Source organism: Tachyglossus aculeatus, chromosome 21, assembly GCF_015852505.1.
Source record: "Tachyglossus aculeatus isolate mTacAcu1 chromosome 21, mTacAcu1.pri, whole genome shotgun sequence".
Taxonomy (NCBI): Eukaryota; Metazoa; Chordata; class Mammalia; order Monotremata; family Tachyglossidae; genus Tachyglossus; species Tachyglossus aculeatus.
This window is the reverse complement of record NC_052086.1, coordinates 27788294-27805827: the sequence shown is the minus strand read 5'-3', so window position 1 is coordinate 27805827 and position 17534 is coordinate 27788294. Positions and strand designations below refer to the sequence as shown.

Below are 17534 nucleotides of genomic sequence, written 5' to 3'. Positions count from 1 at the left end.
GGGGAAGGACGAGCTCCATTGGCTCTATATGTGGCCAATTTGGACTTCCCAAGAGCTTAGTACAGTGCTCTGCACACAGTAAGCGCTCAATACATAATAATAATAATAATAATAATAATAATAATAATGATAATGGTATTTGTTAAGCGCTTACTATGTGCAATGCACTGTTCTAAGCGCTGGAATGATTGATTGAATGAATGAATGAATGAATAAGGGCTGGGAGGAGGGGAAGGACGAGCTCCATTGGCTCCATATGTGGCCAACTTGGACTTCCCAAGCGCTTAGTACAGTGCTCTGCACACAGTAGGCGCTCAATACATAATGATTGAATGAATGAATGAATAAGGGCGGGGAGGAGGGGAAGGACGAGCTCCATTGGCTCTATATGTTGCCAACTTGGACTTCCCAAGCGCTTAGTACAGTGCTCTGCACACAGTAAGCGCTCAATAAATATGATTGAATGAATGAATGAATGAATGGTATTTGTTAAGCGCTTACTATGTGCAAAGCACTGTTCTAAGCGCTGGAATGATTGATTGAATGAATGAATGAATGAATAAGGGCTGGGAGGAGGGGAAGGACGAGCTCCATTGGCTCCATATGTGGCCAACTTGGACTTCCCAAGCGCTTAGTACAGTGCTCTGCACACAGTAGGCGCTCAATACATAATAATAATAATAATAATAATAATAATGGTATTTGTTAAGTGCTTACTATGCGCAAAGCACTGTTCTAAGCGCTGGAATGATTGATTGAATGAATGAATGAATAAGGGCGGGGAGGAGGGGAAGGACGAGCTCCATTGGCTCCATATGTGGCCAACTTGGACTTCCCAAGCGCTTAGTACAGTGCTCTGCACACAGTAGGCGCTCAATACATAATAATAATAATAATAATAATAATAATAATGGTATTTGTTAAGTGCTTACTATGCGCAAAGCACTGTTCTAAGCGCTGGAATGATTGATTGAATGAATGAATGAATAAGGGCGGGGAGGAGGGGAAGGACGAGCTCCATTGGCTCTCTGTGTTGCCAACTTGGACTTCCCAAGCGCTTAGTACAGTGCTCTGCACACAGTAGGCGCTCAATACATAATGAATGAATGAATGAATGAATAAGGGCGGGGAGGAGGGGAAGGACGAGCTATGTTGCCAACTTGGACCTCCCAAGCGCTTAGCACAGTGCTCTGCACACAGTCAGCGCTCAATACATAATGATTGAATGAATGAATGAATTGGCCGCGATCCGGATCCCGTCCCGCGGATCCGGACCGGGTTTCGAACCTTCCGCCCCCTCCCCCCTCCCGGGCCGCAGCGCTCCCGACAGCCTGAGAAATCCCTCCGCCCCATTCCGCAGGAACTTCTTCCCCGCCCCGATCCAACGACGGGTAATCCCAACGACGGGTGAGGAATTTCTGAGGAAACATGGAGGGGAAAGGGTCTCCTTTCCCTCCCCAGGTCGGGCAGAGCGGGGGGGAAATAGTCCCTTCTCGGCCTTTCCGCGGAGGGATCCCAGGCTCGGCGCGCGGTGACGGGGCCGTATATAAGCGGTCGGCGGGCGGGGCGCGGTTAGATCCGCCGAGGACGGGAGTCGGAGGGGCCATTGTGCTGTCACCGCGGCTCGGTGAGGGAGAAGGGGGGGAGGCTGCGCGGGCTGAGGGGGGCGTTGTTGCCGCCAAGGGCGCGGCGGGACGGGCGTTGGAGGGGCTGCGTGGCCGCGGGAGGGAGGCTGGCCACCGAAGTCCTCCTTCTTGAGGAAAGGGAAATGGAGAGGAGGGGGCAAGATGGCGGCCCGACGTGGGCGGTTTAGGGCGGGAAAAGAGTGCGTCAGGGAGGCCGCCCCTCAGCTCCCACAGCCGTCGTCAGTCACCAGGAGCCGAGGGAATCGAGCCCCACCGAAGTGAGTGGCGGCCGTTGCATAGCAACGGTTTCGTCGTTTGGAGTTGGGAATAATAATAATAATCACTCGTATTTATTGAGCGCTTACTATGTGCAGAGCGCTGTACTGAGCGCTTGGGAAGTACAGACTGGCAACACATGGAGACAGTCCCCAACAGTGGGCTCACAGTCTAAAAGGGGGAGACAGAGAACAAAACCAAACATACTAACAAAATAAAATAAATAGAATAGATATGTACAAATAAAATAAATAAATAGAGTAAAAAATACAAACATATACAGGTGCTGTGGGGAAGGGAAGGAGGTAAGATGGGGGGGTGGAGAGGGGGACGAGGGGGAGAGGAAGGAAAATAATGATGATGATTATGTTGCCAATTTGTATTTCCCAAGCGCTTAGTAGAGTGCTCTGCACATAGTAAGCGCTCAATAAATACGATTGATTGATGATGGCGTTTGTTAATAAGGGCAGCAGGAGCCGAGGGAATCGAGCCCCACCGAAGTGAGTGGCGGCTCTTGCGTAACAACAGTTTCGTCGTTTGGAGTTGGGAATAATAATAATAATCAATCAATCGTATTTATTGAGCGCTTACTATGTGCAGAGCGCTGTACTGAGCGCTTGGGAAGTACAAACTGGCAACACATAGAGACGGTCCCTACCCAACAGTGGGCTCACAGTCTAAAAGGGGGAGACAGAGAACATAACCAAACATACTAACAAAATAAAATAAATAGAATAGATATGTACAAAATAGAGTAAAAAATACGTACAAACATATATACATATATACAGGTGCTGTGGGGAAGGGAAGGAGGTAAGATGGGGGGATGGAGAGGGGGACGAGGGGGAGAGGAAGGAAAATAATAATGATGATTATGTTGCCAATTTGTACTTCCCAAGCGCTTAGTAGAGTGCTCTGCACATAGTAAGCGCTCACTAAATATGATTGATGATGGCGTTTGTTAATAATGGCAGCAGGAGCCGAGGGAATCGAGCCCCACCGAAGTGAGTGGCGGCTCTTGCGTAACAACGGTTTCGTCGTTTGGAGTTGGGGATAATAATAATAATGATGATGATGATGATTATGTTGCCAAGCTGTACTTCCCAAGCGCTTAGTACAGTGCTCTGCACATAGTAAGCGCTCAATAAATATGATTGATGATGGCGTTTGTTAATAATGGCAGCAGGAGCCGAGGGAATCGAGCCACACCGAAGTGAGTGGCGGCTCTTGCGTAACAACGGTTTCGTCGTTTGGAGTTGGGGATAATAATAATAATAATAATGATGATGATGATTATGTTGCCAAGTTGTACTTCCCAAGCGCTTAGTAGAGTGCTCTGCACATAGTAAGCGCTCAATAAATATGATTGATGATGGCGTTTGTTAATAATGGCAGCAGGAGCCGAGGGAATCGAGCCACACCGAAGTGAGTGGCGGCTGTTGCGCAACAACGGTTTCATCGTTTGGAGTTGGGGATAATAATAATAATAATAATGATGATGATGATTATGTTGCCAAGTTGTACTTCCCAAGCGTTTAGTACAGTGCTCTGCACATTGTAAGCGCTCAATAAATATGATTGATGATGGCGTTTGTTAATGGCAGCAGGAGCCGAGGGAATCGAGCCACACCGAAGTGAGTGGCGGCTGTTGCACAACAACGGTTTCATCGTTTGGAGTAGGGGATAATAATAATGATGATTTTGTTGCCAATTTGTACTTCGCAAGCGCTTAGCAGTGCTCTGCACATAGTAAGCGGTCAATAAATACGATTGATTGATTGATGATGGCGTTTGTTAATAATGGCAGCAGGAGCCGAGGGAATCGAGCCACACCGAAGTGAGTGGCGGCCGTTGCGTAACAACGGTTTCATCGTTTGGAGTTGGGATGATAATAATAATAATAATAATGATGGCGTTTGTTAATAATGGCAGCAGGAGCCGAGGGAATCGAGCCACACCGAAGTGAGTGGCGGCTGTTGCATAACAACGGTTTCATAGTTTGGAGTTGGGGATAATAATAATAATGGCGTTTGTTAACAATGGCATCTTACCTCCTTCCCTTCCGCACAGTTTGTACTTATTTATTACTCTATTTATTTTACTAGTACCTACCTATTCTATTTTATTTTGTTAGTGTGTTTGGTTTTGTTCTCTGTCTCATCATCATCAATCGTATTTATTATCATCAATCGTATTTATTGAGCGCTTACTATGTGCAGAGCACTGTACTAAGCGCTTGTATTTATTGAGCGCTGACTGTGCGCAGTAAGTGTGCGGACTGTGTGTCTCCCCCTTCTAGACTGTAAGCCCACTGTTGGGTAGGGACTGTCTCTACATGTTGCCAGCTTGTACTTCCCAAGCGCTTAGTACAGTGTTCTGCACACAGTAAGCGCTCAGTAAATACGATTGATTGATTTGTTAAGCGCTGGGGGGGATACAAGGTGATCAGGTTGTCCCACACGTGGGGCTCACAGTCTTCATCTGTATATATGTTTGTACATATTTATTACTCTTTATTTTACTTGTACATATCCTATTTTATTTTGTTAATATGTTTGGTTTTGTTTGTTTTGTTTCCAATTTGTACTTCCCAAGCGCTTAGTACAGTGCTCTGCACGTAGTAAGCGCTCAATAAATACGATTGATGGTTGATGATATCTATTCTATTTATTTTGTTAATATGTTTGGCTTTGTTCTCTGTCTCATCATCATCAGTCGTATTTATTGAGCGCTGACTGTGCGCAGTAAGTGTGCAGACTGTGTGTCCCCCTCTTCTAGACAGTGAGCCCACTGTTGGGTAGGGACCGTCTCTATGTGTTGCCAACTTGGACTTCCCAAGCGCTTAGTACAGTGCGCTGCACACAGTAAGGGCTCAATAAATACGATTGACTGAATGAAAAGCGTGCGTGGGGGAGGCCGCACCCCAGGTCTCAAAGGCGTCGTTAGTCAGCAGGAGCCGAGGGAATCGAGCGACACCGAAGTGAGTGGCGGCTGTTACATAAAAACGGTTTCATCGTTTGGGGGGGGGGGGGGGGATCATAATGGCGAGGGGACGCACGAGTTGGGGCAAGTCACTTCGCTGTGCCTCAGTTCCCCCTCCATCCCCCCCCCCCCCGCCTTACCTCCTTCCCTTCCCCACAGCACCTGTATTTATGTTTGTACGTATTTATTACTCTATTTATTTTACTCGTACCTATTCCATTCCCCCCCGCCTTACCTCCTTCCCTTCCCCACAGCACCTGTATATATGTTTGTACGTATTTATTACTCCACTTATTTATTTTGCTTGTACATATTCCATTCCCCCCACCTTACCTCCTTCCCTTCCCCACAGAAGCTGTATATGTGTTTGTACGTATTTATTACTCTATGTATTTTGTTAATATGTTTGTACGTATTTATTACTCTATTTATTTTACTTGTACATATTCTATTTATTTTACTTGTACATATTCCATTCCCCCCCGCCTTACCTCCTTCCCTTCCCCACAGTACTTGTATATATGTTTGTACGTATTACTCCATTTATTTATTTTACTTGTACATATTCCATTCCCTCCCACCTTACCTCCTTCCCTTCCCCACAGAACCTGTGTATGTGTTTGTATGTATTTATTACTCTATATATTTTATTTTGTTAATATGTTTGTACATATTTATTACTCAGTTTATTTTACTTGTACATATTCTACTTGTTTATTTTACTTGTACATATTCCATTCCCCCCACCTTACCTCCTTCCCTTCCCCACAGAACCTGTATATGTGTACGTATTTATTACTCTATGTATTTTATTTATTTTATTTTGTTAATATGTTTGTACGTATTTATTACTCTGTTTATTTTACTTGTACATATTCCATTCCCCCCGCCTTACCTCCTTCCCTTCCCCACAGAACCTGTATATGTGTTTGTACGTATTTATTACTCTATTTATGTATTTTATTTATTTTATTTTGTTAATATGTTTGTACGTATTTATTACTCTATTTATTTTAGTTGTACATATTTTATTTACTTATTTTACCTTGTTAATATGATGTTTTGTTGTTTGTCTCCCCCTTCTAGACTGTGAGCCCGCTGTTGGGTAGGGACCGTCTCTATGTGTTGCCAACTTGGACTTTCGAAGCGCTTAGTCCAGTGCTCTGCACACAGTAAGCGCTCAATAAATACGAATGAATGAATGAACTTCTCTGTGCCTCAGTTCCCCCTCCATCCCCCCCGCCTTACCTTCTTCCCTTCCCCACAGCATATGTTTACATGTTTGTACGTATTTGTTACTCTATGTATTTTACTTGTACATATCTATTGTTTATTTCATTTTGTTAATATGTTTGGTTTTGTTGTCTGTCTCCCCCTTCTAGACTGTGAGCCCGCTGTTGGGTAGGGACCGTCTCTATGTGTTGCCGACTTGGACTTTCCAAGCGCTTAGTACAGTGCTCTGCGCACAGTAAGCGCTCAATAAATACGATTGAATGAATGAGTTGGGTGGGTGCGCGCGCAGCCTCCCCCCGGGGGGGAAGCTGCGCATGCGCGCCCGGTCCCGCCTCCCGGCGCGTCACGTGACCCGACCCACCTCCCTCCCAGAGCCGGACTCCTGTTGCCCCCGGAGTGGCGCATGCGCGGTGCGGTCATTGCGGGACTTAGGCCCCAGACCACATCTGGTAGCCCGAGGGAAATGGACTCAGGTTGATCCACGTTGCCCTTTTCATTCATTCATTCAATCGTATTTATTGAGCGCTTACTGTGTGCAGAGCACTGTACTAAGCGCTTGGGAAGTACAAGTTGGCAACATATTCATTCAATCGTATTTATTGAGCGCTTACTGTGTGCAGAGCACTAGACTAAGCGCTTGGGAAGTCCAAGTTGGCAAAATAGAGATGGTCTGTTCCCAACAGTGGGCTCACAGTCTAGAAGGGGGAGATGGACAACAAAACATATGAACAAAATAAAATGAATATGTACAAGTAAAATAGAGTAATAAAGCTGTGCAAACATATATACAGGTGCTGTGGGGAGGGGGTGAGGAAGGAGTCCTGTCTTGACACACTTGTCAGCTGTGTGACTTTGGGCAAGTCACTTCACTTCTCTGTGCCTCAGTTACCTCATCTGTAAAATGGGGATTAAGACTGTGAGCCCCCCATGGGACAACCTGATCACCTTGTAACCTCCCCAGTGCTTAGAACAGTGCTTTGCACATAGTAAGCGCTTAATAATAAATGCCATTATTATTATTATTATTATTGAGGGGGCTCAGGGAATACCATCACTATTATTATTAACGAATATCATCATTGTTAAGAAATAGTGTCATTATTATTAACAAATACCATCATTATTAAGAAATGCCATTATTATTATTAACAAGTGCCATTATTATTATTATTAAAGCGCACGGTAGAGCCTGGGAGCTTGTCCCCAGGTTGAAGCTCTTGGCTGTTTTCAGGATCAGGATGGTTCTTAGAACCATGGCACTTAGAACAGTGCTTTTTTATGGCATTTATTAAGCGCTTACTGGTTCTAGAGGTCAGAGAACTATTTTTTTCTGAAAAGTTCATGGTGTTAAATTTGGTTTCCTGTGCCTTCTAATAAGTATCTTGGAGTGATGCTTCTGCTTGAGTGTTTGGACTGAAAGTACCTAGGGATGTGGCTCAATGGAAAGAGCACAGGCTTGGGAGTGAGAGGTCGTGGGTTCAAATCCCGGCTCCGCCAAATGTCAGCTGTGTGACCTTGGGCAAGTCACTTAACTTCTGGGCCTCAGTTACCTCGTATGTAAAATGGGGATTAAGACTGTGAGCCCCATGTGGGACAACCTGATCACCTTGTAACCTCCCCAGGGCTTAGAACAGTGCTTTGCACATAGTAAGCACTTAACAAATGCCATCATTATTATTATGTGCAAAACACTGTTCTAAGCATGGGAGGGTACAAGATGATCAGGCTGTCCCACCTGGGGCTCCCAGTCCTCATCCCTAATTTACAGATGAGGGAACTGAGGCCCAGAGAAGTGCAGTGACACCTCCTTCCCCTCCCCACAGCACCTGTGTATATGTTTGTACAGATTTATTTCTCTATTTTACTTGTACGTATTTACTGTTCTGTTTTATTTTGTTAATATGTCTTGTCTGTCTCCCCCTTCCAGACTGTGAGCCTGCTGTTGGGTAGGGACCGTCTCTATATGTTGCCAACTTGTACTTCCCAAGAGCTTAGTATAGTGCTCTACACACAGTAAGCGCTCAATAAATACGATTGTATGAATGAATGAAAGGGTGGCTCAGCCTTAATCCCCATTTTACAGGTGAGGGAACTGAGGCACAGAGTAGTTAAGTGACCTGCCCAAAGTTACACAGCTGGCAATTGGCAGAGCCGGGATTTGAACCCATGACCTCTGCCTCCAAAGCCCTGGCTCTTTCCACTGAGCCACACTTTTTCTCACATAGCACTTAATAAATGCCGTCATCATTATTATTATTCTTGTCCTCTCAGTTTGACTGCCCATTTGGCAGCTGACATATACTTAAGTGCCCTGCGCTGCCTTGCCCGTAGGAGTTGGCTTCTTTTTACGGCCTGATTGAGGATGGGGGCTTGCCAAAAGTAGCGGGGTAGGCCTGAGGAGTGTGACCTGTGCGAATGTAGAGGAAACACATTTGAAAAAGGGGAGCTTAATTTTTACCGGCTGCTTTTCGTATTTCAACAGACAATGCAGATTTTTGTGAAAACCTTGACTGGCAAGACCATCACCCTCGAAGTGGAGCCTAGTGACACCATTGAGAATGTCAAGGCCAAGATCCAGGACAAAGAAGGCATCCCCCCGGATCAGCAGAGATTGATCTTTGCCGGAAAGCAGCTGGAAGATGGGCGCACCTTATCTGACTACAATATCCAGAAGGAATCCACTCTGCACTTGGTCCTGCGCCTCAGGGGTGGTATGCAGATCTTTGTGAAGACCTTGACTGGAAAGACCATCACCCTTGAAGTGGAGCCCAGTGACACCATTGAGAACGTCAAGGCCAAGATCCAGGACAAGGAAGGCATCCCCCCGGATCAGCAGAGATTGATCTTTGCCGGAAAACAGCTGGAAGATGGGCGCACCTTATCTGACTACAATATCCAGAAGGAATCCACTCTGCACTTGGTCCTGCGCCTCAGGGGTGGTATGCAGATCTTTGTGAAGACCTTGACTGGAAAGACCATCACCCTCGAAGTGGAGCCCAGTGACACCATTGAGAATGTCAAGGCCAAGATCCAGGACAAAGAAGGCATCCCCCCGGATCAGCAGAGATTGATCTTTGCCGGAAAGCAGCTGGAAGATGGGCGTACCTTATCTGACTACAATATCCAGAAGGAATCCACTCTGCACTTGGTCCTGCGCCTCAGGGGTGGTATGCAGATCTTCGTGAAGACCTTGACTGGAAAGACCATCACCCTTGAAGTGGAGCCCAGTGACACCATTGAGAACGTCAAGGCCAAGATCCAGGACAAGGAAGGCATCCCCCCGGATCAGCAGAGATTGATCTTTGCCGGAAAGCAGCTGGAAGATGGGCGCACCTTATCTGACTACAATATCCAGAAGGAATCCACTCTGCACTTGGTCCTGCGTCTCAGAGGTGGTATGCAGATCTTCGTGAAAACCTTGACTGGAAAGACCATCACCCTCGAAGTGGAGCCCAGTGACACCATTGAGAACGTCAAGGCCAAGATCCAGGACAAAGAAGGCATCCCCCCGGATCAGCAGAGATTGATCTTTGCCGGAAAGCAGCTGGAAGATGGGCGTACCTTATCTGACTACAACATCCAGAAGGAATCCACTCTGCACTTGGTCCTGCGCCTCAGGGGTGGTATGCAGATCTTCGTGAAGACCTTGACTGGAAAGACCATCACCCTCGAAGTGGAGCCCAGTGACACCATTGAGAACGTCAAGGCCAAGATCCAGGACAAGGAAGGCATCCCCCCGGATCAGCAGAGATTGATCTTTGCCGGAAAGCAGCTGGAAGATGGGCGCACCTTATCTGACTACAACATCCAGAAGGAATCCACTCTGCACTTGGTCCTGCGTCTCAGAGGTGGTATGCAGATCTTTGTGAAAACCTTGACTGGCAAGACCATCACCCTCGAAGTGGAGCCCAGTGACACCATTGAGAACGTCAAGGCCAAGATCCAGGACAAGGAAGGCATCCCCCCGGATCAGCAGAGGTTGATCTTTGCCGGAAAGCAGCTGGAAGATGGGCGCACCTTATCTGACTACAATATCCAGAAGGAATCCACTCTGCACTTGGTCCTGCGTCTCAGAGGTGGCATGCAGATCTTTGTGAAGACCTTGACTGGCAAGACTATCACCCTCGAAGTGGAGCCCAGTGACACCATTGAGAACGTCAAGGCCAAGATCCAGGACAAGGAAGGCATCCCCCCGGATCAGCAGAGATTGATCTTTGCCGGAAAGCAGCTGGAAGATGGGCGCACCTTATCTGACTACAACATCCAGAAGGAATCCACTCTGCATCTGGTCCTGCGCTTGAGAGGGGGTGTTTAAAAACCCTCAAGTTACTTGCAAGCCTTTGAGTACCTTCCCTGCACTTTTCTTTCAATAAAGTTGTTGCATTCCCGATGTGTTTGGGGTTCTTCTTTCTTTTTATTGCCAAACATAAAGCCCAAAGCCTGGTTTTAGCTTACAAAAAAACCTCAAAATAGGGAAAGAACACTGAAGTTTTTCTTTCAGTACTTTCTCATGGAGTCTGTTTTCCAGTTGTGCATTTAGGGGCTCTGAAAAGTTCAGCATATGCTTGTAGATATGAATCTACTTTAAGACCCTTTAAAGTTATTTCCTGTCAGTAAATTGCAGATGATAACTGGCTAGATAAACTTCCCAGGTGTAAAATAAAAATCTAGATAACCTTTCAAAGATTTCACTTTTGCCAATTTGCCAAAGATTGCCAATTTGTCAATTGAAGCAATATAAAAGTCTTATTTTCTTTGGGTAATGGAAGTGCTTGGCACAGAGTAAGTGCTTAAATACCATTATATTAAAAAAAGTTCAAACTTAGGTTTTAAGGACAGTCCCTTAAAAATAAAGATAATTAGAGTTTCTGTAGGCAAGCCTAAGGGCTGTAGATCAGAAGAATGTTAAATTTATAATGTGTAATTCCAGAAAAATCAGTTTTGACAAGTTCTTTTGGTACTGATACCTATGAAGACAAATTTTTGACTTCATCACAACTCAAATGTAAGGCTGACCTATAAACTATCTTTCATAGTTCAGACTAAGTTCGTACAACATTCCAAGTTGAGACAGTGCTTAATGTTAAAACTTCAGTTTACTCTTAGTACTTGATACCCTTTGATATAATTGAGTGAAGCAGACAACTTGGGAAAAAATCCCATAAAATGCTGTAAAAATGGGCCGTAAGGATTGAGAAAATCACTTGGTTAGTCCCAATTCATTTATTCTTAAATTGAAAGTATGAAGCACATTTAAGGGGTGAGTGGGCTGTTAGAAAAATAGTTTTCCTTGTGTTCAAAAGCAACCTTTGAATGCACCTTCTCAACTTTGCTTACCATGATAAAACCAGTGTACTTGGTAGAAAGATTTGTAGAAATTCATGATTAGGTAATTGGATGGAGGGTACTAAAATCATTATATTACTGTTAACGAAAGTGAAGTTCAGAAGACCACAAGCTGGAAGGAAAGTTGAGCCAAGGTTGAATTAGCTATACTCTAAATGCTGCCACCTCTACCTGTAATATTTAGGTGCTGGCTTTTACCAAGACTTGGACTACTAGAAATGAATCAGGTAAGACATGGTCCCTGACCTTTGTGGGGGCTAGCCATCTCAGGAAAAGTATAATTGGAGGTGGGGATTGTCTTCTGACTATTGTGTTCTCCCAAGTGCCCAGTAAAGTGTGCACAAAGCAAGTATAAATTAGCTGAGTCCCTGTCTTTCCCTGCTTATCATAGATCTCTGCTTTGACCATTGGCAGGTGGGCTGTATACAAGGTTGAAGGGTTACACTATACTGATCAATGGAACAGCTTTGTCCTATATTGTCCTCAATCTGGACCAATAAGTCACCTAAATCCAGGGTCACTGATACCAAGAGTGGGCTTTACATAAATTGGCTGCTGGTGCCCACTTTTTTCTGTAATTTTGTTACATAAGCTTCAGCCTGCCTCTCACAAGTGAATGCAGGCAAGCTAGTATTTAAATTCTGTCAGGGGAGTGCATGTGAGTGCTTGTTCGTGCAAAGTGCCAACTTGTACTTCCCAAGTGCTTAGTACAGTGCTCTGCACACAGCACTCAATAAATACGATTGATAATGATGAAAGTGGCCTTCATCTGAGGTTGGAGGGTGGATTCATCTCAAGTTGCTTGGGCATATTATCAATCGTATCTATAGCACACAGTAAGCACTCAATAAATATGATTGATATAGCAGACTTTTTTTAAAAAAAATTTGCCACCTGTAGCAGACTTTTCAGTGTGCATTTGCAATTAAGAAAAAAACAGATGTGCTTCACTTTCTCTTAGATCAACCTTCCCTTTTGCTTTTTTGAGTTCAGAGTGTGGAAGCCTGCAAATCTCTGCAGCATTTTACAAAATACTCATCATGGGGAGGGGCGGCTGAAGTAATACCCTGAAGAACCGACATCCACTAGCCCAAGTGTTCATTACACTCATTAGTTCAGAGTGTGGAGGCCTGCAAATCTCTGCAGCATTTTACAAAATATCATGGGGAGGGGTGGCTGAAGTAATACACTGAAGAACTGACATCCACTAGCCCAAGTGTTCATTACACTCACCAGACTAAAGAGGGAACCGAGGCAACAAAGTTTAGTTTGGATCTGAAGCTTTAAGTTCTCTGTTTCATTCAATCGTATTTATTGAGCGCTTACTGTTTTCAGAGCACTGTACAAACGGCTTGGAAAATACAATTCGGCAACCTGTTAGGATATTCTGCTCTAAAATTAGGGTCCGCTGTAATTTTCATTTCCTACTGCACCTTGTTCGGGTACCTTATTCACTATCTTAAGTAAGCTTGTTAAAGTGTAGGGAGAAAATACTGAAATTTATTTTTGACTCAGAAAATTGGTGCTTGATGCATCTTCAGCTTGCTTATGATAGTTAAAAGGGACCTAAACGTCTCATTCCTACCTGTGTACTCCTTCTCAGCACTTAGTACAGTGCTCCTTTGGGCCTGGAATTCCCTCCCCCTTAAATGGTGGACACAGTCCACCACTCTCCCCACATTCAATCAATCAATCAATTGTATTTATTGAGCGCTTACTGTGTGCGGAGCACTGTACTAAGCGCTTGGGAAGTACAAGTTGGCAACATATAGAGACAGTCCCTACCCAACAGTGGGCTCACAGTCTGAAAGGGGGAGACAGAGAACAAAACCAAACAAATTAACAAAATAAAATAGAATAGATATGTACAAGTAAAATAAATAGAGTAATAAATATGTACAAACATATACATATATACACTATGTATATATACATATATATATATATATATATATACACACATGTATACATATATACATTCAAAACCTTCCTAAAATCACACCTCCCCCAAGAAGACTTACTGGCCAAGCCCTCATTTTCCCTATCTGCTTTCCCTTCTCTGTTGACTCTGCACTGGGTCATGACCCCTTAAATCTCCTTTAAATAATAATAATGATGGTATTTGTTAAGGGCTTGCTATGTGCCAAGCACTGTTCTAAACGCTGGGGTAGATACAAGGTAATCAGGTTGTCCCACATGGGGCTCACAGTCTTAATCCCCATTTTACAGATGAGGTAACTGAGGCACAGAGAAGTGAAATGACTTACCTAAAGCCACACAGCTGACAACTGGTGGAGTCAGGATTAGAACCCATGGCCTCTGACTCCCAAGCCTGAGCTCTTTCCACTAAGCCACGCTGAAACTCACCCCAACCCCACTGCGCTTATGTAAATATCCTTATACTATCGATTATGTGTACCACTCTGTTATATTCATTCATTAAATCGTATTTATTGAGCACTTACTGTGTGCAGAGCACTGTAATATTCATTCATTCATTCAATCATATTGAGCGCTTACTGTGTGCAGAGCACTGTACGCTTGGGAATCAATCAATCAATCGTATTGAGCGCTTACTGTGTGCAGAGCACTGTACTAAGCGCTTGGGAAGTACAAGTTGGCAACACATAGAGACAGTCCCTACCCAACAGTGGGCTCACAGTCTAAAAGGGGGAGACAGAGAACAAAACCAGTTGGTAACATATAGAGACGGTCCCTACCCAACGGCAGGCTCACAGTCTAGAAGGGGGAGACACAACAAGACAAAACATATTAACAAAATAAAATAAATAGAACAGTAAATATGTACAAGTAAAATTAATAGAGTAATAAGCGCTTGGAGAGTACAATTCAGCAACAGAGGCAATCCCTGCCCAACGATGGGCTCGCAGTCTAGAAGGGGGAGACAGACAACAAAATAAAACAAGTGGGCATCAATACCATCAAAATAGAGAAATAGAATTATAGCTATATACACACATTAATAAAATAGAGTACTAAATATTATAGCTATATACACACAATAAAATAGAGTACTAAATATGTGCAAATATACACAAGTGCTGTGGGGAGGGGAAGGGGGTAGGGCAGAGGGAGGGAGTGGGGGTGATGGGGAGGGGAGGAGGAGCAGAGGAAAAAGGGGGGCTCAGTGTGGGAAGGCCTCCTGGAGGAGGTGAGCTCTCAGTAGGGCTTTGAAGGGAGGAAGAGAGCTAGTTTGGCGGATTTGCGCTCTCTTCCTCCCTTCAAGGCCCTGCTGAGAGCTCACCTCCTCCAGGAGGCCTTCCCAGACTGAGCCCCTTCCTTCCTCTCCCCCTCGTCCCCCTCTCCATCCCCCCCATCTTACCTCCTTCCCTTCCCCACAGCACCTGTATAGATGTATATATGTTTGTACATATTTTTTACTCTATTTATTTTATTTGTACATATCTATTCTATTTATTTTATTTTGTTAGTATGTTTGGTTTTGTTCTCTGTCTCCCCCTTTTAGACTGTGAGCCCACTGTTGGGTAGGGACTGTCTCTATATGTTGCCAATTTGTACTTCCCAAGCGCTTAGTACAGTGCTCTGCACATAGTAAGCGCTCAATAAATACGATTGATGATGATGATTTGCGGAGGGACAGGCCAGAACAAGGCCCAGTGAGGAGGTGAGCGGCAGGGGAGCGGAGGGTGCGGGCCGGGCTGGAGAAGGAGAGAAGGAAGCAGTCAGTAAATATGATTTATTGATTGTTGGCTTGACAATAGAGAGCAGTGCTGCAGCTGGAGAGGGAGGCTTAAAGGCAATAGTCGGGAATTTTCCTTTGATGCATGACAGTAGAAGGAACCCGAGGGAAAAAAAAATGATGAAAATGAGGAAGAGTGCATTTTACATGGAACTGGGAATTGTCCAGCTATTTGTACCACAACTCAATATTTTATAAGAAAATGAGCATCTTTGTGAGAGTAGCAAAATGCTGTTTTTATTCTTTCGATTTTCATTCTGTTGTATTGTAATTCCGTTCTGTTGTACTCTACTGTTGTACTAAGTCTGTCGTACTCTCCCAAATGCTAGTACAGTGCTCTGCACATAAGCACTCAATAATTGCTATTGATTGATTCTATACACACATGTACATGTGTGTATAGATTTATTTAGATCAGGAGGCCTTCCCAGACTGAGCCCCCTCCTTCCTCTCCCCCTACTCACCCTCCCCATCCCCCCCGCCTTCCCTCCTTCCCCTCCCCACAGCACGTGAATATATGTATATGTGTTTGTATATATTTATTACTCTATTTATTTATTTTACTTGTACATATTTATTCTATTTATTTTATTTGGTTTATATGTTTTGTTTTGTTGTCCGTCTCCCCCCTCTAGACTGTGAGCCCGCTGTTGGGTAGGGACCGTCTCTATATGTTGCTAACTTGTACTTCCCAAGCGCTTAGTACAGTGCTCTGCACACAGTAAGCGCTCAGTAAATATGATTGAGTAGAATAGAGGAGGGGGCAAGGTGATAGAGGGCTTTGAATTTTCCCCAGCACTTAGTCTAATGCTCTGCACATAGTAAGTGCTCAATCAATCAATCAATCAATCAATCGTATTTATTGAGCGCTTACTATGTGCAGAGCACTGTACTAAGTGCTTGGGAAGTACAAGTTGGCAACATAATCAATATCATTGATTGATAGTAAGCACTTAAATACTGCTATTATTCAATCGTCTTTGTTCATTCAATGGTATTTACTGAGCGCTTACTGTGTGCAAAGCACTATACTGTTTGGGAGAGTACAATAGAACAGTAATAGACACATTCCCTGCCCACAGTGAGTTTATAATCTAGAGGAGAAGACATTTAGTATTATTCATTCAATTGTATTTATTGAGCACTTACTGTGTGCACAGCACTGTACTAAGCACTTGAGATGGTATTTGTAAAGCGCTTACTATGTGCCAAGCACTGTTCTAAGCGCTGGGGTAGACACAAGGTGATCAGGTTGTCCCACGTGGAACTCACAATCTTAATCCCCATTTTACAGATGAGGTAGCTGAGGCCCAGAGAAGTGAAGTGACTTGCCCAAAGTCACGCCCCTGATAACGTGGCTCAATGGAAGGAGCACGGGCTTGGGAGTCCGAGGTCGTGGGTTCAAATCCCAGCTCCACCAGTTGTCAGCTGTGTGACCTTGGGCAAGTCACTTCACTTCTCTGTGCCTCAGTGACCTCATCTGTAAAATGGGGATTAAGCCTGTGAGCCCCACGTGGGACAACCTGATCGCCTTGTATCCCCCTCCAGCGCTTAGAACAGTGCTTTGCACACAGTAAGCGCTTAACAAATGCCATCATTATTATTATTATTAAGTGGCAGAGCCGTGATTAGAACCCACGACTTCTGACTCCCAAGCCTATGTTCTTTCCACTAAGCCACGCTGCTTCTGTTGCATTGAGAGAGCAGCGTGGCTTAGTGGAAAGAGCCCGGGCTTGGAAGTCAGAGGATGTGGGTTCTAATCCCGCCTCCGCCACTTGTAGGCCGTGGGACCTTGGGCAAGCTGCTTCATTTCTCTTGGCCTCAGGTCCCTTATCTGTAAAATGGGGATTAAGACTGTGAGCCCCATATAATAATAATGGCATTTATTAAGCGCTTACTAGGTGCAATGCACCGTTCTAAGCGCTGGGAAGGTTACAAGGTGATCAGGTTGTCCCACAAGGGGCTCACAGTCAATCCCCATTTTACAGATGTGGGAACTGAGGCACAGAGAAGTTGTGACTTGCCCAAAGTCACACAGCTGACAGGCGGTGGAGCTGGGATTTGAACCCATGACCTCTGACTCCAAAGCCCAGGCTCTTTCCACTGAGCCACGCTGCTTCCCATATGGGACAACCTGATTACCCTGTATTCATTCATTCATTCAATCGTATTTATTGAGCGCTTACTGTGTGCAGAGCACTGCACTAAGCGCTTGGGAAGTACAAATTGGCAACATATAGAGACGGTCCCTACCCAACAGTGGGCTCACAGTCTAGAAGGGGGAGACAGACAACAAAACAAAACGTGTGGACAGGTGTCAAGTCGTCAGAACAAATAGAATTAAAGCTAAA

At 44.7% G+C, this 17534-nt stretch overlaps 1 protein-coding gene across 3 annotated transcripts; it reads left to right on the top strand.

Annotated features, from left to right (window-relative positions):
* Positions 1-1549: 1549 nt before the first annotated feature.
* UBC (ubiquitin C) lies at positions 1550-10506 on the top strand. 3 transcript variants are annotated; one of them, XM_038763344.1, is made up of 2 exons: positions 1550-1627; positions 8599-10506. In XM_038763344.1, exon 2 carries the CDS (start codon positions 8602-8604, stop codon positions 10429-10431), a length of 1830 nt encoding a protein of 609 aa, XP_038619272.1. In that variant the 5' UTR covers positions 1550-1627; positions 8599-8601; the 3' UTR covers positions 10432-10506. The 3 variants fall into 3 exon arrangements, with proteins under 3 accessions (XP_038619272.1, XP_038619271.1, XP_038619273.1); XM_038763343.1 differs by lacking the exon at positions 1550-1627 and adding an exon at positions 1766-1903; XM_038763345.1 differs by lacking the exon at positions 1550-1627 and adding an exon at positions 2883-2905.
* The last annotated feature ends 7028 nt before the right edge of the window (positions 10507-17534 follow it).

What these genes read in the sequence shown, in the direction of transcription:
- UBC (XM_038763344.1), top strand. Translation starts at nt 8,602, where the DNA reads ATGCAGATTTTTGTGAAAACCTTGACTGGCAAGACCATCACCCTCGAA.